The 23,393-nt window shown below is 36.1% G+C and overlaps 1 protein-coding gene across 15 annotated transcripts in view; it reads right to left on the bottom strand.

Moving 5' to 3' along the window:
• The window catches only part of LOC124182895 (RNA-binding protein Musashi homolog Rbp6), a 400,556-nt gene that overhangs the window by 1,497 nt on the left and 375,666 nt on the right, over positions 1-23,393 (bottom strand). For 3 of the 15 annotated variants that reach the window (XM_046570684.1, XM_046570685.1, XM_046570689.1), the window contains 5 exons: positions 13,176-13,268; positions 7,348-7,449; positions 6,149-6,214; positions 3,525-3,811; positions 232-296 (listed from right to left, as the gene is read on the bottom strand). In XM_046570684.1, coding sequence (XP_046426640.1) covers positions 255-296; positions 3,525-3,811; positions 6,149-6,214; positions 7,348-7,449; positions 13,176-13,268 — 590 coding nt within the window. In that variant the 3' untranslated portion in view covers positions 232-254. Of the gene's footprint in view, positions 1-231; positions 297-365; positions 555-3,524; positions 3,812-6,148; positions 6,215-7,347; positions 7,450-13,175; positions 13,269-23,393 lie in introns of all 15 variants that reach the window. The other 12 variants (XM_046570696.1, XM_046570697.1, XR_006870884.1 and 9 more) reach the window with 11 other exon arrangements.

The following is a 23,393-nucleotide window of genomic DNA, read 5'->3' as shown; positions in this document are numbered from 1 at the left end:
TGAAATTAACGAAATTTTGGTTTCACGGATCAATCGATCAATCATTACCGGTATAAATCGAGTCGCGTTCGATCAACCGATGCATCGATCGCCGCTCTAAGCTTCGTGGCCAACGCCAGAGGATCGGAGTCGATTTATCGTTGCTGTCGTTGTTTTTTTTTCTCCTCTCCCTCTTGGTCGATAGTCGGGAGGGATCGGGATAAAGAAAAATGAGACCGGTATAATACACACCTGTTGTTAGGTCTTAACAAGGCTCAATGGTAGCCGTTAGTGAACGCCGCTGGTATCAGAGGACCCTGCAAACAGAGGAAACAATTTCCCATCAGCGTTTTCCCACACGTCAGAACCACGTCGACTCTACCAACCCGAGTATTTTCTTTCCCACAATTATATCCCCCGCGTTGTAATTCACGTAAAAAGCGTCGTGCGATCAACTTTATGCCCGTATTTATACCGCGGTGTAATTTTACCCTCGAAACTTCGGGGCACAATAATGTGGCCGGCTGCTGCGAGCGCTACCAAAGTGGCGATTCTAAAACTGCGGTAAACATCATCTAGGAAATTGCCGGTAGAAAAATAAAATAAAAAAAAAAATTGTTTCAAAAAAAGGTTATACAAATTAAATAAAGTTGTACCATCAATCCTATTAATTATAACATCAAGCTAATTATCTCTATACTCTGTTACATATGTCTCTGTATCATTGGAGTGTCGTATGTGTATATAGGTTATTATTTACTGTACGTACAGAGCGAATTCCTATCGACTAGACCGATTGGTCCGTCGTTTGCTAAAACGAAACTCATAAGTTTTCACGAATGCGACCTGAAAAGTTTTTACAGTTTTCGGTTTTGGTTACATCTTCCAGCGACGACTGTCAAAATTTTTGAGGTTAGATTTAAGACGGTTGGTAACCCTGGCAAACAGTCGCTCTCGAATCGTAGCGCATGCGCATTAAATTTTGCCGGATGACGGACCGTGCAGTCGTTAGGAATTCGCTCTGTATGTACACCACGTATAATTTAGAGTTGCCCTTGAAAAGATCATTTGAGAATTTTGATCGACGCGCCCTGAAAAATCGACTCCGTATAATTTAAAAATAATTCCCCGATATTTTAAATTTTATAAATTTTCACGTCAAACCTACTCAACGGGCTTGGATAAAATTTGGTAGAGCAAGGTTTTGCGGGTCGCTGATTACGAATCTGAACTCAAAATTTGTAAAAGTCGAATGGCGGATCCAAAACCCGAAAATACACTTCACATTGACGTATAGGATCCACCCTTTTTCATTTCGTAATTTCGAGTTCAGTCTCGTAATCAGCAGTCTCAGAAACCCCCGAGTACCGAGTTTTATCGAAATCAAACGACTTTTTGGACGTCGCTCCGCCATACTGGATTCGCCATTTTGAATTTTGTTGAGTTGAGTCGAGATAAAGATGTGAAAAAATAAGGGAATTATTTTTGAATTATACGGAGCCGATTTTGGGGGACACGCCGGTCGGAATTCAAAAATGACCATTTTAAGGACCACCCTGAATGGTATTATACACAATACATGTAAACCATATATCATCGAGGCTTTAACGCGGCAGCTGTTCGCAGTAAACTCTGCACCACTCGAAATTCAAATAAATTTCTAGATCTTGGCTGACATTTTTTTTGTTGCGAACGTTGGTCATTCACTCGTTCAACGTTTTTGAAAATAAAAATTCCCTCTTGTACGCCAAATTTCAAAATAGTCTTCTCGGATTTGCGAATTCTCATAATACGATCGATCGATCGATCGAATTTTCCAAATCTTTACTTTGCATCCTTTGACAGAAGGAAAAAAGCACCACCGAGGATTGCAGAGTTTAGTGCAGGGCACGCAAAGCTCTGAGAGATATATGGTGAAAAGCAATCGGAAATTCGTGCGCTTTCCAGACTTGTCGGATTTTTTTTTTCCCCTCCATTATTCTCAGACGTAGTTAATATACGTGTACTGCTACATATGGCGTGATTCGTTGAAAGAGCACGTGTTTCCGCCGCCTTGGATATGTTCGCTTGCACATTGTCGATTGTTCGGTTATTAATTATTATGCTCTGGGAACAATCGGCAATGTGCTGCGCAGCGATTTGTCAACTGCTGCTGAATATTGCGATAAGACGAACAGGGTGAACGAAATAAGATTTAGGCACACGGGTATTTCTGTATTATATAAAAAGACGATTTTCAGGGATTCTTTTAAAAGTGTGCGTAACATTTTAACCGGATCAAAAAGATTCAAAGTAAATTGGTCAGGTTTCAAACAACGTCGATTTTTTTTCGGCCACCCTGTTCGGTTGAAGAGTGATATACGTTTAATTAAGGTGTACGATTACGTGTGTGCTGAGTAATGAAAAAAGTGTAACGTCTGAATGCGAAAATCCGATTTTTCATTGAGATTTGCAAATCAAGTTGCGAACTTAGTTAATTTTTTGTAGTATTCAACTTATCAAGATTCGCGAGTTGAACCTTTTTGTTTCTACACGATTTGCAATATCTAGGTTTGCCAATCAATTTTTCGATTTTCAAACTCTGCAGGTAAAGTTTTCAAAAATCGAGCTCTGGGTGTGACACTTTGCGCATTAAGTACCACGAATGAAATTTCCCACGTTGAACTTTAAGAATTAAATTCCGCGGATCAAACTTTGTGTACCGAGATTCGCGAGTCAAGTTCAGGAAATTCAATTTCGAAACATCAAACCTTGCAAATTAATTTCTGGAAATTGAATATCGCTAATTAACTTCTGGAAATCAAACTTTCAGCGATCGAGCCCAAGGAATCAAGTTCGGAAAATCCAATCTTGCAAACCGAATTATGCGAATAAAATTTAGTGCATGACTAGATATTGCAAACCAAGTTACGCGGATTAAACTTTGTGTATTGAAATTAGCAAATCAAGTTCAGTCAATAGAATTTCGAATCATAAAACGTTGCAAGATAATTTCTGCAAATTGCGTATCACTAATCAAGCGGATTCGCAAGTGAAATTCTAGATACGTTGATTTATTTTCGTACATGCTTTTGAATAAGAAATGATGTCCCACGTAGAAAAACAATTCCGGCAAAATCTTCGCTATTTTCAAAATTGTCTTCCAACGAAGAAGAGTGAAATTTGTATAAACATACAAACCCCTGTCCGAGGGGTAGGGGCCTAAATTCGCCAACCGAGCTCCTCCCATTCTCGTAGTTTCAATCGAATCACTCCGTACACACGTCGTAAGGCTAGAATTTCGTTTGCGGATCCTCTCAACTTCGGGAAATCGAATTTCGAATGATCGATCTCTGCGAATCAAGTTTTGCAAATTGAATATTTGCAAAAACCACGGGACGAAAAGAAAAAAAAAAAAAAGAAAAAAAAGAAATTAAAAAAAGAGAGAGAAACGAGACGAATCGACAATCGTTAAAATCGCAATGCAGGCAAGTTTGTTTGCGTTTCCGTGTACGTGATTAGGTACAGGTGTTGGTGGATTTTTTCGAGGGAGGTGGCAGACTTACGGGGCTGTAGTTGAGCGGGGCGCGGGAGACCGCGATTGCGGGAAACGCGGTCGTCGGCGGTTGCGGGCTCGCCGCGGCCTGAACGTAGCTGGCCACCGCGCTGTCCGCCGCTGCGGCCGCGGCCGCGGCCGCCGCGCTCGAACTGTACATGTCGATCGGTCCTGGCGAATTTGCGGCCGGGAAGGAGCGGTTTTGAGGTCCCCCGTGACCCGCGGCTCCGTGCGGCGACGCCGGCGGAAATCCGGCCTGCGCTGCCGCCTGGTAGTTGTTCATCACTGGAACAAATCCTTCGTGAAGTCAGTTAAGCGGCGGAAATTTTTAACCGATTGATTCGACATATACATACATCTACCGGGGCGATCTCTTCAAACTTGAAAATCAACCGCGCATGCGCCAAATAATTCGATCTCGTTGCTCGGCGAGATTTTCCCGCAGCGATACATTCTTGTCTGCGACGCAGGCGAGCCAACGTACGCAACAAAATGTGTACGTTTAAATTTTCAACGAGCATAAACATGCAACAAATGCTTCCCAAACCTTTCCGAGTCGGCGGCTCAATTATTTGAGATTCTAACCTCGAAAATTCGCGTGAACCGCATCGCCGGTAGAAACAGTTTGACGGCTGAAACTCGGGTTGGCCAGCCTGCGCGAAGAGCCGATAAAACTCGCGCGTGCGCGCTTCGTTTTCAACTTTCAAGAGATTGCAACGCGATTATCAACGATCGTCGTCATTACTCCAAAACAATTTTTAACCCACCGGCAGGAAATTGCAAAAAAAATGTATTCAATTCACGAAACGTCCCGATCAAATACGTCGAATATAAAATATTTTCTCGAGCCAAGAAAAAAAAAGAGATTTGCTTCACTTGATAAGACAAATGATCGTTGTGACCGACGATTTTTGTTCGGTCTCGAAGAAACGTTATTTCTTCGACGTATTCGGTAAAATTTAACAAATCCTTTTTATGTAACATTGAACAATTCACTGAGAAAACCTGATACATATACACGTCTCTTACACTTATGGACTGTAAAAGTATGTACTAAAACGGGTATAGATTTGTTGTTACAAAAATAGTCTAGTCGTTGATAGTATGAAAAAGGCAACTTCGAATCTGTTTCTTTATAGTTTAATACATTTCTTCGGACAAGCAGAGATTGAACATCGTCTTATCATCGCGCAAACATAAAATTATTATATATAGAACATATGGAAGAAAATGTAGTAAGAATAATCGTAATGAAAAAAGAACAGTAACACATATAACCAGATTTATTATTTATCGCAGAGACATTACGTAGTAAAAATGAGGCCAAAGTAATAACATATTAACAAAAAGAAATAAAATTGTAAATTTCGAAGAAGAAGAAGAAGAAGAAAAAATGAAACGTAAGTCAAGGAGGGGTGTAAAAAAGGGTTCCGCGGGGCAAAGCCCGGGATTTTCGCAAAGTTATTATCGAAACGGGGTTAGGTCAACTAGCGAGTCAAGACACGACCGAAGGTGGTTGGAAGGGGGAGGAATACGGCCGACGACAAAGGAAGTTGGCGCAACAGACAATCTAAAACCTATTCAGCTTTTAAACTCTCGACAATGGCGAACTGTTAGAAACTTTTCTCCCGGGCATCGTGCCGCCGCTGCAGCCATTGCGGATGGGGTGGAAAAGGGGATGGTGCGCGATTCAAAAGTTTGATTTATTTGAGAGGAGATTGCGGACGGCGGGGAAAAGAAAACTGGGCTGAGGATGAGGAGGATGAGGAGGATGAGGAGGATGAGGAGGATCGAGGCGCCGAAGATGGGAGAGACGACGTCGCCTTTTCCTCCCCTCAATATATATATATATATATACATATACGGCGATTCGGACCCGGCTCAAAAACTTTTTACTTCATCCGTAACCCGACACGCCGTGTACCGATATAATTTCGCCGAGTGTTTTTTACCCGCCCTTTTATACAGGGAATAATAATCGGAGACGAGAATTAGCCCCCGAGATTGGTAAAAGGGGGTTGGAATAAAAAAAAATACATTACATACGAATTTAAATTTCCCGCCGCCAGATAACGGCTCATGTTTTTTTAGACTCGTGACACCGAGCTTTCGTTTACTATTCATAGTATTTTCTATTAAATTCTTGTACACATCGAGAGATGTTCGTAGCTTACGAACGTTATTCATACCATATTTTGTATTGAAATTGCAAAAAACGAAAGCAAAGTCTTTTGTTCAACAAAAAATTTATCTTAACGGAAAATCAAACATGTTTCGTAATTGTAACCAAACAATCTAGAACGTCTTAACATTTTTCTTCGCTATAGTAAATTAAAAATATATACGAAATGTTTTTTTGCTGCAACAATAAATCGATGTCAATCTTTGTCGTTTGTCCGACGAGCAGTAATAAAGTAAACGAACACACGCAATGTCGTAGTAATGACAAGAAATTAATATCGACAAGTATAATTAAACTCGTAAATAATTACTTGTACGACAGATTATCTTGTAATTTTAACAATATTTCATTCGTTATCGATATCCACCATAGAACATTTCCTTTTTCTCTGCGAAATGATTTTTACCGTAATGATTCAAGGCAATTGAACTTTAATTCATAACTTGACGTACCAGAAAGCGCTTGCGTAAGTAGCGGCGTATTGTTGTTGGGTGTTAACTGCCCGTTGGTCAGATCCACTGAAACAGAAAATTCAAATGATGCAACTGTTCTACGCAGATTAATATAATAGCTTTGTGTAATTTACACGAATGTATAATACAGGGTTGACTCGCAGGTTATCACAATACGCACAATAATCGTTGTAACGATCGATATAGTTTTACGGGTGTGAAGATTGATTCGAAAACTTTTTTTTCATCTCTTCAAGATCCGCAAGTTGTTTCGTTTCCAAAGTGTTGCTTTCGGAATTTTTATGCATCCGTAATTATCGCTATATCCGAAGAAAAAAAAAAAGAAAAAAAAGAAAAAAACTAAAATAAAACCGACGCAACGCTGTTAAAAATAATTGCATCAAATATCGCACGATCGCTTAAACAAATTGTTTGCCATTTTTTTCTTGCTTCAAGATTCAACCCATGCGTTTGCAGTATACGAGTATTCAAAAGTTATGCGTTAGTTTGGTTCAGTCGGTTTGGAAACACATTTAATGAACAAACTTTGGGTAGTTTTTTTTTTTATATTCAATTTGATAACCACTCGACAATTTTTTCAAACATCGTGTTGCGGTAAAACGAAGACGATAAATGCAACGAACCGGAGAAATATCAAGGAAAAAAGTAAAAAAAAAAAAAAAAATGACAAAAAACATATAAAAAATCAACAACCTAGTTTGTACGCCGAATAATGAAAAAAATGGTATTATCGTTACCGTTGTTATCGTTGCTGTTGTTATTATTATTATTATCATCATCATTATTCAACGAATATTTGCGAATAAAAGCGGTATAACACCGGGCCCGCGGAGAATTATTTGCACAAATTGTGCCGAGGCAAGCTTTTCGTATTTTCGTGTTTGTTCCGGTTTGACGAAAAATGCGCGATGTGTGATTTGAGGGTTCGCTCATACAAATGAATAATAATAATATGGGGGTATCGATGAATTTTACCGACGTTTCAACGCGATGTTTAATGCATCGATCGCTCGCCACGAGGTACAATAGTTTATTAACATACAATGTTTGGGATCGAGCGATTAAAGCTGATTACGTATGGAAATAATATTTTACGTATATTATGAATAGGTGAAAAGAAAACTATGCAGAGAATATATCGTATCATATTATATAATATGTGTACGAGATTCCCATACATTTCTTACGCTGGAGATTTTGTTGAACGTGTTGCATCGTCGCCTCCGAATACGCGCGGCCCACACCGTCACTTCCGCTTCCGGGGTAGTACACGGGCAGCCCTGATACGTTATAAAAAATATAATAAAACTGAAAGAAAATAATCTGAAAATTGGGTCATGTGTGAAATTTTATTGTATGCGGGGTAAAGAAGATAAAAAAAAAAAAAAAAAAAAATTATTACGAATCGTGTCTCTTGAGGACGAAAATTTACAGTCAAATTTATCAACAGAGGGGATGAAAATAATGTCACAAAAAATGAATTCGCGTCGTTTGTGTCCGAGAGGCCAAAATGGCGCCCTTGAGGCTGAAGAATTGTTCAACGGTGAGGAAAATTCGCTATCGATTACGCGTTGAAATTTTTTTCGAAACGAGCGACAAGGTTTTAAAGGAATTGCGTATAATATTGCTAATATTGCATCGGTTTGGAAATTTTAATGTAACGGTATATAAAATTTCTACACTACAAATAACGGAAAAGGAATAAAATTGCCGTTTTTTTTTTTTTTTTACTTTTTTGCCGTACGTAAGCTTAACTTGCGGAAAGCAACACGTTGGACGTATCACACGTAAAAAGAGCGTATTTTTTCAACCGCAGGTAAAATATTCTATTCGACGCCAATTATTTGTACATACATATAATGCGTATGTTGTTGGTATATGAGAAAGGCAATTTTTTTGTCAATTCAGGAATAGGAATATTATTACGTAGGCGATTTTCAATAATCTTCAAGTCATTTAATGACCGCTGATTTTTTTTTTTTTTTTCTATTTGGCCGGAAATAGCAGTTCAACAGAGTGCGATAATTTGAAACGAACGATATCGCTGATATCGGTCAGGCGGTAATTTTATAGATAACCGTGTATAACAATGGTCATTACAGGGTTAAAAGTCACGATCTATTGTATCATCCAAGTCGACTAGTTTATCGTACGAGACACACAACAACTATTATTCATATGTGGAACGATCTAATAACTATTATTAACCATCACAATTATTATGATTTAACGAAATGATGAAACCCAAGACACAGGAGAATAGCAGCGATATAACATATAATGATAATAATAATATTGATGATAAAAATTCAATTCCTAATCTACGGACGATTAAATGAATAATGGATATATTTTTTTTTCTTCTTCTCTTTTCTCCACCACGATTAAATAAAAAAGGAAACAAACAACTGTCTAGGCTACCAAATTTGAAACTACGAATCGATTGTACAATGCGTAATCCGTTATTCACGTCTATTCTATACATACATACGTATATATATATGTATACTATGCCTAATTAACTCTGTAAAACTGTTTAAAACGTTCGTACGTATACCATAAATATTATCTGGATTAGCGTCACTATATATTGTATATTATGTGTAATTCGTGTATGTTCAACAGTGTGCAATGTGTACATATACAATTATAATAAAAACGATAAGTCGTAGAAAACATAAATAATAATAATAATAATAATAGTATAAACAATAATAATAACAATAACGGCAATACGAACAACAATCACGACGTAAAACGATATTCCTCGGTATCTCGCGTATAAGAAAATATCTTTGTTTTTTTTTTTTTATATTTTATAAGATAGTTATTTGTATATACCTATATGTATATTATATATACACACATGGAGAGACATTGTACGGGTATTAAACTACGGAAATGACTATACGACGTATATGTACATAAGATGTTCTACGACTAATTCTATCATACGCTATTGATACGAATTTAGTTAAAGAAAATAATCGACCGATTGTTAGAAAAATTGAAATGTCTAGGAGGAAACAGCAAAAAAGAAGAAGTTTCGTTCGCTTCAAACGAACATAAATTACATTTCAGCAAATTTCTAATAAGGATCGGAATATCGAATATGATCGATAGATTATCGTGGCGTTTTTTCATTGCAGTTTTATCCAACGTTTCAACCGCGTGAATGAAACTTTTTCTCTGAAATCTAATTTCTCTAAATCTTTGTCGCACGTGTCGTTTAACTGTTTCTTCTTTTTTTTTTAACGATACTGCAAAATATGCAGCGCTGTAAACACGTGATTAAACAATCGTTACATGGTATATATATGTGATTTACCGCACATAGGCAACTTAAACTATACGCGTGTATAATACCGACTAATTTACTATCAATATTTATACACCCAATTATTCGGTTGATTAAAAAAGTATAAATATATCGCCTACACTATAATATCACTACATACTGTAATATTATACTATAGCCAGGACTAAATCGAATTTAAATACCTAACTAAATTCTACATACTTAAAAGTAAACGATTTTTCTATCACTCGATATAATATATATATATTTATCTCTCCTAATGTACACGAGTTCCAGTTTTCGCCAGGCTGAGACGTCATTCCGTATATTTATTTTTCTTTAAATTTTTCTCACGAGAATAAATTTTTTGTAATCGTATATTCCAAGGATCGAAAACGATCAATCGAAACAGTTAATTCGGTCATTTTGAAAAATCCTGTCGCATAAAATGCACAAAAAATCTTTCAAGCTTGGCGAAAACTTTTCAGCGCCGTGTCTATAAATCTATTCAATATGTATAACACCTTTTACACGTATGTATGTACCTATAATGCTATGTGTGAATTTTCTCTAAAGCGACACATTAGGTTCATAAATGTATAGATGTAGGTTACTCGCCCCCAGGGTGATGTCATCTTCGTTCTAGATCTTCCGCGCTCCGTTATTTCTTCTTCTCTTTCGTTTTCTACGTATCTATTACTTTTTGCACCTCTGATAAGGTGAATGAAAGAAGCAAAAAATGAAAAGAAGACGAAAAATGAAAAAGTTTGGGATGAAAAAAAAAAGAAGAAAAGAAACCAAAAACGACCCCGAAGTTTGCGATCTTGTTTTTTTTTTTTTCTCCTTTTCTTCTCTTCGTCGCATATTTACTTGCGAACGTAACCGGAAAATTTCCCACAAAAAGATTAATTTTTAAAGAAAAGAGAAAAAAAAAAATAATGTCGACAAAGGTGGAATTTATAAATGAGTCGCCGATGTGGTCGGGTTATCGTTTAGTTGATTATGATTTCGAAAATACCATTTACTATGAGCTAGGCAGTCATCTCCAAAACACCAGTATATAATATTATAATAATTACATATACGGCATGATACAAGGACGTGATGTACGTACCTATGTGAAATTTACATTGTAGGTATAATATAATAACAATATCAACAACATACGGTATGCGTCAAGTGTTACCAATAATTATGTATATGCATATATGATATGCCTATGCATGTGTACGGATGTGTGCATGTCGTGTATGATACTTTACTGTCACGAACACGCTATTCTAAACTCTCTATGTATATATAAAAATGTATTTACGATATAAATACGTAACAGAGGTATACCCGTAAAGTATGGAGAAAAGTTAAGCGGCGAGATTGGAAATTCAATAAAAAAAAACTCTACTCGGATTTTTCTTCATTTTTATGTAACATAGCGCAATAAGATTTATCCAACTAACGTATAACAATAAATGTTTCAAATGATATCGGGTTAATAATACGTAACGAAACTTTCGCGTTTTAAAGTGTACATCTTTTCTCAACTATTTCCTACAAACGATGATCCAACTAATTGTTTATTTGCCGTATAATTTGCCGATAAAAAGTAATTTAAACTTGTCTCGAGTGAGGTGGATTTTCGCGTTTGGCATCATTCCGCCTGGGTTGTTTATACTCTGTAAGGTGTATATACGTATACCTGTGTACACAGCCAAGGCGGCGAGATACTATCTTTCAATTAAATCACTAATTATATTCGTGATTAACCTCCCCCCCCTCCCGCATTTCCTTCCCCACCTACCGACGTCCTGAACGTCAACTCGCGGGAGACAATAACTTGGACGAAATTAAATAGTTGTGAATTTGAAAACACGAACCTCCCTAACGATAAGTCTCGTCGTTAAGATACCGGGAATATACAATATACGTGTATAAATATTAAATCTATTTACTGCTGAATTATTTTACTTTTCGTTACAATTATATCAGAATTATATAATTATTCCTCTCATCCGATTGGAGGAAAGAAAAAAATTTAGCCAAATTTCGTCTCTGTCTAATTATTGTGGAAAGAATTTGAAATAAGATTTGATTGCTGTTATGTTATTATTATTATAACGGGCTTGCAGAAAATTGCAACGCGTTGTAAAAGGATCACATTGTTCGTGTTTTTTTTTTTTTTCGTTTTTTTGCTTCTCTTTTTTTTGGCATCAAGATATCGAAGCGTTTTTCGGGTAAAAATCAACACTATTCGCTTTTTTACTTTTCGTCTTTCTTTAACACAAAACGTGTGTATCATCAAAGACGGGGCAAATATTTTACAAGTAAAATTTCAATGGAATGATTGATGAGATAAAAAATTCTGCCTCTCGGATGGAATTCTTATGGATATCACGAGAATTTGCGCGCGACGATTGTACGAGAGGAAAAAAAAAAAAGAAAAAGGACAAGTAAATTTGTCATCCTACAAGAGATGCGAAAAACCATAAGCCGTGAGAGAATTCTCTGCGTACAGCGATTTGCCGAATTACGCATCGGATCTGAAGGTAAAAAGTAAGAAACCCGCTTTCTCGTCGAAACGAAAAAACGACGAATTGCTCGTATCGCTTCTTACGTGGCAATTTTCTTTTCCTTTGTTTCTTTTTTTCTTTTTCTCCTTTGACAAATCGAGATACCGACGTGATTCAATCTCACACTTTGACACATTAACGAGTCTGCCAAGAGCGGAGAAATCAATAAGACCGAAGAAGAAAAGCAGCTTTGTTTCAACCGGTTTATCGCATTTTTTTAGACCTACAACGTTGCGCAATAAAAAAAAGGTGCTAATTTGGTCACGTTGTACAAATATTATACTTTGGTCTATACCTTGTTACTCTCGATAAATTCAACGTCTCTTCAACGGTGCAATACTAATAACAATAATTTATAATGATAATATAAATAACTGAGAATTTCTTTTTTCCCCTAAAATATCTAGTTACGCAGATATTGGCGTGTGCGTCTGTGTGTGTGTTTGTGTGCGATTGAAAGTACGAAGCTTCTAGGTCTACAGCAGTATTATATGTATCAATATTTAAAACATCCTACCAATGCGTAAACGAATTTTATGAATATAGTTACGCTGCAATTAAGTGGCAGAGGAACGTAATTATACCTATACAACGCATGGTCAATTATGATTTACGGGATGGTTAATAAACGTATATGTATAGTTTAACAAGAAGGTAAGCTCGGTCTTTTCGGGCCGAGCGTAACTTTGCAATACGACGTCGTATATTGAAAATACGCGAGGCGAAAAGACCGTCGCCATCTTGTTGAACAGGAGTATTTACATAACGCGATTATGTTACGCGTCTTTTCACGAAGCAACGAAATTGAGGTTAGGGTCGCGCAACGTCGGATTTGCTCGCGACAGCGCATGCGCGGGGTACGGAAAATACCAGATTCGAGTACTCCGCGCATGCGCATTCGCAGACTCGTCCGAACGTCGTAGAAACGGTTGCTTTGCGTGCGGAAAAGACGCGCAAGACGTGCTCGCGTTACATGTGTAAATTAACGTATGTAAGTACCTACACGACCAGCATACGGTGAAAAAGGTGGAAGAACGACAAGAGGAAAGAAAATGAGGATGGAAAAATTACCTAAGAGCTAGGGCACTGCAGCCAGGTAAATAAATAGTTGATTTCGATTCAGGTTGACAAAAAAGCTTACCGGAACAGCCGGCTGGGCTGACGGCCACCCGATTCATTCGCGCAGGGTTCAGGCCGTTCAGGCGCGGACTCACCGCACGGTACACTAGCGTTCCTACCAGAAGTCAAGACCAACCATATATATAGTATAACGTCGTCTTCCCCCTTTCGTTTCATGTTTCTAACTTTCTATTTGGCAATAAAAAAAAAAAAACAAAAAAACATTGTCTTGTCGGGAATATTTTTAATACCTTCAAATTTGCAAATTTCTTTTCTTATTTTAAACAACTAAAATTCACAAACACGAAACAGTGCAATCGGTCTCGCCGATTTCAACCACATCGTTCTTACATTGTTGGAAAAAGAAACAATTTCTACTTCGCGGAGGTTGTGAAAAGTGCCGAAACATTTCTCGCGAGAGCGACGCACAGCGACTTGCGACGCCTGGTGACATCCGGCGGTACCAACGACCATACGTCCTCTACTTTCCTCTCCCATTTTCAATTCAGCCTTGAATACGTAGCTGTTGTCGATACGACCGGGAAATATTAGCCAGGTAAAGCCACGATTGCGGTACGAGTGAGTCTGAGATAAAAATAAGACTATTCCAATTGGTATTTTTTCAAAGTCTCGCCGCAAAGTCGAGGCACTTGAAAATCTGAAGAAGCAGGGCGTTTAACCCTTTTAAAAATCTATCAATTGTAATTGACTGAATTCCTTGCATTCACGAAATCGCTTGATTTCAAAATAAATAAATAAATAAATAAATAAAAAAACACAAGTTATTTCCAACAGTGTAGGTACGATGCTTATACGTATATGTCATACTTATAACAGGTGTACCGCATTGCACGCTTTACATGTATACCTATGAACCCGGCATCGATTTATATAACCCAGGCATGCATATCGAACTGACGTCAGACGTTAGGTTGACGGCTAGCTCATAGTAAAAGCAGTATATAATAGGCGCGGAATAATGGCCGTCTATACATATTTATGTATCACGTAACAACGTCCGCGGTGAAAGCGAGTTATCGTGTGATTATATGTTACATGTAATGTAAATTGGCTGTTCAAAAGTGGGGGTGAAAAATCGATGACAATTTCAACGACTCGTTGTATGCATCGGGGATGACATCTACCTACGTATACTGGCAACGGCCGGTCTGCTGACAAGTCGAAAGAGAAAATAAGTCGATGAGGCGAAAAATTGGAAGATGAAGAAGTGTTTGAATAATTTATCGAAAAACAAAGAACGAAAATTATTACCGTATTTTCATAAATTTTCTAAAACTTGTGCTGTTTCGTGATAGTTTATTTATTACATAAGACATTCATTATTGATAATCCTTATTTCGTAATTGTACGACGTGCATACACGCCGGTTTGTGTTTATCGTATTTATGTGTGTATTCGTGTGTGAGAGCGCGTGTGTATGCATGTATGTACATATATATCGATAATTGTGTTTACTTTTATGTATTGTATACATATATATTTATATTAATAGCAATTAACTTATATTTTGTTCAGATTATCTCTGAAGGACATAATATCATCATCATCATCATCATTTATTTATTTATTTATTTATTTATTCATTTACTTATTTGTATGAGTGTTCAACGATTAAATACTATCGTTTTACAAAACTCGCGCCTCAAGGTTTCGTTTTTCTCTTTTACTCTTCATCTCATATTTGTAATTTTTGACGATTCTTCACGTTGACAACAAAACCGCAAGTCCTTATAACCAATCGCGTTGCAGCGCCTTTCCCGGAATCGGTTGTTAAAAAAGGAACAAGTTTTGAGGTTATTATTTATTTTTTACAAACGAATCGATCGATTCAACTTAGACAGATTCAAACTTTCCAATTATTGGAACGATCAATTATCCAGAGAAGCTGTATAAAGAATCGAAAATCGCTTTACAACATCCATTCTTCCTGTGTCTTCCCTTTCTAACGAATCGAACCGGCGACGGACGTGCGAACGCGTTCAAACTCACATGCAATCACAGCGATTATTATATGTATATATAAACAATCTTATACGAATAGCAACAATTGAACTACAGATCGAAAGCGTTAACGTTTATGTGCGCGATGATGGAACAAAGATAGACGATGATCGAGATCGTGATTTGAATCAATATTGTTAATTTTATACCGAGTTTAAATTATCTGTAACATTATTATTCAACCGCATGATTTTCAACCGAAACGGTGCGAAAATAAGGGGAAAGAAAGAAGACGCGAAAGAGGAAAGTGACAACCATAATCGCGCTATTCGTGTCGGACGAGAAATAAAATTTTAAAAGTAAGAATAAACAAATAAACAATAAATCTGGACAAAAGTTAACGCGAACGATCTATAGACGTGCATAAAAATATTATAATAGATAGGATATCGTTAAGCATGGTGTGGTAATATAACAAATGTAAGCTCAGGACAGATAGTTTCGTTTGTCTTTTTTCACGTAATTATTTTCCTTTTTTTTTCCCCCCTTTCTCATTCACTTTCGTCGTCGTCGAAAGGAATTGCAATATAGGTACGTGTAAATAAGTAAAAATTATTTATATATTATATATAAATAATATACGACGCTGCATATTTTAACGCGAATCGTTATCGTACTTACAAGTAATAAAATATGAATTATAATTGAATATCGATTCTTTTTTTTCTTCGTCACGAAATAAATTGTTTCATTTCCCCCAAATTTTCTCACGATCACTTTCCACGATTCCTTCAAGTACATATAATATATATAATAAAATTGAATTGATTAAATAACAAATTGACGAATTACACAACGTTGTTAACTTATAAACCACGCGGAATATCTGATCACAGTTTTTTTTTTTTTTTTGTTTTTTATTTTGTGAATTCGATTTGAACTTGACATTGCGAACGAATAATTATTGATTGGATCGGTGTATCATTATGTATAATATATACGAATAACATATTATACATTCATATACGAACGTATATATACGGGGGAGAAAAAGCTCTTCTTGCAATGACGATGGGCGGTTCTTTCTTTGTTTTTTTCGTTTTTGTATTTGATTCTAGTTTTTTTTTTTTCATTTTTTTTTTTCTTCAGAATTTGGTTATACTATATATGCGGTATTAGCAGTAGTCTGGTTATTGTTAAAGTACATGGACAACCTAATCTGGCGGAGGCCCTAATAGTCGTGTAAGTATATTCTACGAAATAGCATTAACATCGCTGAGGATCGGATAGGTTTTAAAATCGGGCAAACAATTTGAGTCAGTCGATGAAAACGACGATTTCCAAGAAACGCGACGAATTAATAAGCTTGAAAATTGCGAATCGAGGCCGAAACGACGCAAAAAGTTGACCCGTTTTAAAAACGCCTAACGATACATGGTGTATTATACCTAATTATACCTAACCTAATAGTTTCGATTAAAGGTGTGTAGCTTGTACAAAGTTACACACAACGCACTACGATTTTTGAACATCTACGATCCAACAACTACAGAATGTTTAAAATTCTTGACAATTATTATCGTACGTTATGGGTACGTCTATAATTGTAGGTTATGTAATTAATGAAGTTCCGTCGTTAATTTATACCTCCGCGAGTATAATACGTCTACGTATTTATACGATTAGGTATACATCATCGGGATGATAACAATTGTATAACATAACAGGCGAGTCTTTTTTCACTTCGCTATTGCGTATCAAAGTTCACAGAATCGTTTTGTCACAGTAACTACAGTACAGTGGAAATACGCGTGTCCCTCCATTAATTCACCTTTTTATTCTTATCTCGCTTCCTAACTTTCAGATACAATTTGAACCTCGGCCCGGTGCGACGAGCTTTTCACGAGTTCGCCACGCTCTTCATTTCAAGGGTGGAGGGGGTACAGAAGGACGATCTGGGATCGTACCTATTTTTTAGTTTTTTTTTTTTTTCCTTCACGACATGAAAACATTTGGAGCAATTTGAGTTTGAGGGATTTATTATTTACATTTTTAAAAAAATTTTACAATCTTCTTAAAATTTCTGGGAATTCTGACACGATCTTTAAAACTTGTTTATGAACTCGATTTGATGGCTACATTTTTGAATTTCAATTTTTTGTTCACAATCGGATATATTTGATCTACGAACTCGAATCCGAAAGAGTCCTTCGACTTCAAAAAAAATTTTTTCCATCTGTTACAGGTTGGACTGTGATGTCAGAAGATGCGCCACCGCAAAAGCGCTCGAGTTAGGAGTCGTTCGCTAATTATATGCGCCATGTCGCTATTTTGTTATCAATTTCAAGGAAAAAAATTCTAAAATGTTCTTAAAACTGTAAGTAATAAAGCCCTAGATAATTACATAATTACATTATCTGAGCGTTGGAACTCGTAGCCTAGCTTCAATCACCGGGCATTTTAGATTCGGACGAGCGTCTGGACGTGTGATGTTATCAAATTTTAAACAGGCATAATAATAGTGTATGTATGTATGTATGTATGTATGTATGCAGTTCCGGTATGTCAATATGTAATATGATTTTTATACCACGAGACCGTTTCCGATTTCTACGAAATATTTCACCCTCACGTTTCTTCACATTCGATTTAATTTTTCTTTCTATTTCCTTTTATTTGTTTTTTCGCTTTCCATTGTGTGTATATACCTATCGTATTATGCACAGTATCTTTGTATCGTCATATCGAGTATCGGCTCAAGTACAAATCGCTCTACATTTCGGCTTCTAATGGAATGGGGGTAGAGGCAGACGACGTTTTGCCGGACGAAGGACCACCGAGTTTGCCAGCCATGCGTCTGTGAACATTTTTTTCCTTTACTACTCATGAACATCGATTATTTACATGTTTTTACACATCATATATATATCTATATACCAGGCGTATACATTTTATATGCACGTCTGCCTAATTTCACCTACAATCACATTCGAAACGCTGACATTTTTATCTGTATCTGCATATTCCTCACATAATATATATCCATACATCATTTATGTTACATGGAATATGAACGATACGTTGTAATTTTCATAATGATAAATCACACGTCAAACCGCGTACATAGATACAGAGTTAAAATAAAACCAAAAACCAAAGACAAAGAACAGAAAAAAAAAAATTAAATAAAAATCACTCGTTCATAAATTAAAAAATTCGCCATTAATAAGATAATTAAAATATCCGCTAACAATTTTTATCCGTACAAGTGAAAAGCTTTGCGTGTATAGTAGACAGCTTGCTGCCATTTTTCTTCTTCTTCTCTTGTGTTTCCTTCAAGATAAACTCAAAATCATTCGGTTGAGCATGTATGCAATATGTGTATATTTTTGTCGATTTAATTACAAGTACGATACCGAAAGTCAATAATTAACCTGACGGTGACTGAACCTTAGAAAAATTGCGGGAGTAATTTTTCTATTCAACATTGCGACGGCTTACAAAATACTGGGTTCAACCTCGCGGAAAACTTAATCATTCCTTCATAATGTGGCAAATTTAATGTTAATTGGAATCAGGACGCGGCAGCTGAACGAAACTCGCAGATATATATACATATATATGTCACGGTTCGTTACTATATTAAAGTGTAAGCTTGGCGAAGATTAACTTCACTTACAAATAATTGTCGTATTTATGGGTCGAATGATAAATTGTGACAGGGATTATTTTTTCATTCGTTGTTAAATTTCGTTAATTTTCTTTCGCATGATAATGGTGTACGTATAATTATAATAACTTCACAAATCTCGCATTGTAATTAATTTTCGAACGTCTACCTCCTGTAGGCATATAATTATATGTATATATATAATAATATTAATACTATTGTATATATTATCGTAACAATAATGATAACGACAATGGTAATTTTTTTCATCTTTTTGCCTTTTTCCTTTTTTCATTTTAAATTCCGACAAAACAATCTTCAACTTTGATAGTAATATGTCATTATATTTATAGCAATTTACTCGATCAATGATACTGTTATATAGGTATATATATATATATATATATATATATGTGTGTGTGTGTGTGTATATTTATTTATACATAATGTGATATGTACAATATTTTTTATACACTTACAATACCGATCACGATGCGTGCGGGATGAGGGTGATTTGAGAAATCGTGTCAAAAACGTGATAATAACGAACGTGAAACGATTAATTGCGGGTATGGTGATGAAGTTAAATGATAATATCGATAATATTATAGGCGCGAGTGATAATTTTAAATAAATTTATAACACAAAGCGAAATGAGTTGAAAATCGCAAAGCAATTAACATCGGTACGTTATATTGTATTATGTTATATATTGTTAAAAACGATTATTATTAATATTGTTGTTATCACGCGTAAAACGTGCGAGTTTGTGAAGGTATAATGCGAATAATTGTATATTATACAAATCGAGGAAATGCTGAAGATCGAGTTACGTTAATCACTAATTGATACACATCATTATGACGATTAATATTATAACAGATTCAAATAAATAAAAATCTTGCGAACACATCGCGAGATGCAATTATCAACTTTTTTCATCTTATCGTTCTTTATTTATGTATAACGTATTATACTGTGGTATCAAAGAGCATTGTATATAAATTACGTCAATTGAAAGAAGGAGTTGAAAAAAAAAAAAAAAAAAACTGAAATCAAAATGACATCGTTCCCTTTCTGCGTGAAAATTTATTACCGATTATTAACGGATTCAAATGTTTGTTATCATCGGAATCATTAACGACGACGATAATAATCATTGCATTCTAATATTTAGCAGCGAGATAACAAAGATTTAACACGCGGCAGCTCGTCGGATTATCAATTTTCAAAATATTTCACACATCGTTCGCGATTACATTTTGTTTTCCATTCAATTCATTTCAACGATGCAAATTAGATTTCCGTTGAAACTTGACCAACTGTCACATATCGTTTTGAAATACAAAAAACGAGTTCGCTTCCATCAAAATTTCCCATTTTTTCTCATCTATCAAAATGTGCGAATGCGAAAAAATTACTTCCAGTCAACGCGTTATTATACATTCAATTGTTATTTAACGACTCGAGTACGTGAGTTTATTATATTTTTACGTCGATCGAATAGATGTTATTATCATTATCATTATTGTTATTGTTATCATCGTTGTTGTTGTTGTTGTTGCTGCTACCGATATCACATACATATATATATATGTATATATACGTGATTTATAAAATACGTAAATCATCTCGTTCGATCGCTCGATCGCTCGATTCATTGTTCGGGAATGATTCTGTATTCCGGGGAGTAGGTGTGTAGCTGCGGTTCACCGGGAGATAGTGCAGAAGTGAATGGCGGTAGTCCCAAGGCACCTGAAAGTACCACGAACCCCCTAAGTCCCTATTTTCATAGCTAAACAACGGGGCTAGTTTGAAACCTACGGTCACAGCTGTGTTATAGTTCAAGTCACGGGTAGCCCGCGATAACCTCGACGGTTTTCCCGCAGGTGCGCGAAATTCGCCGAATAATCCCGCGGGCAACCCTGGCATATGCGTATGGGTATGTAATCGGTATGGGGGATGGCTGAATAGGAGATTAAAATTTTTATTTATAACTTTGTTCAAACACAAATTAGAAAAACGGAACAAACAAACCTGTTGTAATGGTTTACGATATTTTTCACGGTTGAGGAACAAACGGTTATTGTTGCTATTCTGACAAAACCGGTAAAAACCGCAGCTTGTATCGTTCGTAACACGCGATATGTTATATACGTCGGAGTGGGGTTAATTTAAAAAAAAATTCAATTTTAATTTTTCCTACGTATCCTTTGAAAAGTTAGTTCTTAGCCTGAAACGAGGCCTCGCGAATCCCGCAACTCGATAGCAAAATTCTAATCGAAACATTTCGAAAACTCTACAAGTTGACAAGTTGTTTTTGGGCGAGATAAAAATTTGCAAGGTAACAAGCATCTTGATTCGTTTATTCAATGCACTCGTCGTCGACTTTCAACGTCCGTATCGAATGCAAGATGAATATTTAGGTGTACGGTAGTATCTGCCTTATTTTTTATAGAAAATCTCATTACTTGCAGACTGAAATCAAAAGCAGCTTACCAACTTTTACAGTTTTCGAGTTATTTCGGTTACAGTGTTTGAAAAATTGAAATCGGATGAGGCACCTTTTACAATATTGCTATCGAGTTCCGGTTTCACGAGGCTTCGTTTGAGGCTGAAAACTAAATTTTCTAAGGATAGGTAAGAAAAAAATAGTTAAAAAACAACCACCTTGATATACATATAAGTATATAGTAATTGAGTATTGTAATTTTGACATCCGATTGTTACACGATCGAGACTTTTCAGTGTATTATTACAATTTGCGCTCAACGAGTTGGCAAAATTTTAAACAATTTTTGTTTAAGTATAATTTTTATCATACCCCCTGTAATGAAAATTTCGTTTCCGCAATGCGACAATTTTTCGGTCAACATCGCAGGTGTACATAAATTTTATCTTCCCTTATTTTCTTTTTTCCTTTCTTCCTCTTTTCTACAATGATTAGGTACTCGATACGAATGACGCAGGAAAGATGAACGCTTTTCTGAATAAATTTCCATGCAATTTTATCCGCATATTTTATACACCTGGAGGCACCGGATCAGCGAAGAAAGAGAGAGAGAGAGAGAGAGAGAGTGAGAAAATGGGGGGTAAAAAAAAAAAAAAAAAATGCTTTTCGGACATATCGAGGGGGGCGGGCCGGCTGTCTCATTTTCATCCATCGTTCGCTTCGCTGACGGGTACAAAGAGAAGATAAGACGCGAATAGAGAGAAAGTGAGAAAGAGAGAGAGAGACAGAGAGAAAGAAAGAGACGGAAAGATTCAGCTGATAAAGAGAAAGAGAAAAAGAAAGAGAGAGAGAGAGAGAGAGAGATGAGAGAACTGCTGCCCTGTGCACGACCATGCCTCGTGAACTTTGACGTGAAAATATTACATGTAAAAATATTCAAATGTACATATTATAAATGCCGCAGCAGAGGATGCGAAAAGCGGGGAAATAATACATACATATACATATACATATATGGAAGTACATAAATGTATACATATATAATATATATAATATATATCTATGTACGTATCGAGTATGGAGGTTGTGCAGGAAAGCGAGAGGAAGAGAGAGAGAGAGAGAGAGAGCGAACAAAAAGGGAAAGAGAATCACAATTCAACGTCCGAAAAACATTGTCTACATTATTTATAAGTCGCGTTATTCATTCTTTTCGTTTGAAGGTTCGAGGATCACAGACGCGATTTTTTTCTCTCACTTTTTCACGACGATTTTCCATCCCCTCCCTCCCCACCCTGTGATGTTGCAAAACGATTTGCGATAGTCAGAAAAACGTGTTTCGATACAAGCTGCAGTTTTTTTTAAATTAATGCTTCTTCTTTTGCATTGCTTACGAATAAAACGAGAGAGAAATAGTTCCTCGGACCGCAATTTTTTAATCAATGATTGGTGATATTTGCAAATCTACGAAACAACTTTGCTTCATTTTACTTCAACGAAGCAGTTGTGAAAAATAATTTCATCGTGTTGGAGAGAATTTTTATCGATTTCTTATCAAAATCATTTCATACACATGATACCAGAGAATTGTTATCGTACTGCATGTATGACGAGTTAATTGGACACTTTTTCTAGTCAAGGAAAATGCAAATAATTATTTCCATTGATCGAAGAAAGCTTTTGAAGTAATATAATTGACTTTATATTATCAGTTCGTTAAACACGCAGTCTAACTCTTTGAAAATTGATCTACTGGGTGATTAGTATGACAATTAATTACATTAAATAATCAGCCGTACTTTCCGCAATTATAACACATTACGGGTATAAGGTACGTAGGCATCTATCTATTTGTCAACGCAGAGGACACACTTCACTCTGATGCTGATGTTATGTGAAATTGTACACGCACGTACAGTAATTAGTACAGATGGCGGAACAGTAAGCGGTGTTAGTTTTGTTCAGTTATTATATTTTCATGATTTTTAACAATTTTTAGTACATAAAATTTTTTAATCCGGGCAAATGGCTGGTTAGTCGATTTCCAATTGCCGTTATCATCGTCGTTATTAAATGGACCAAAACACGGTTTTTTTATTACATCAGTATCCTCTTGTCATTTACATCAAGATTACGGTAAGTAAGCCGCATTGACGATG

This window comes from Neodiprion fabricii, chromosome 5 (assembly GCF_021155785.1).
Source record: "Neodiprion fabricii isolate iyNeoFabr1 chromosome 5, iyNeoFabr1.1, whole genome shotgun sequence".
NCBI classification, from domain to species: Eukaryota; Metazoa; Arthropoda; class Insecta; order Hymenoptera; family Diprionidae; genus Neodiprion; species Neodiprion fabricii.
This window is presented reverse-complemented; position numbering and strand designations above follow the sequence as displayed.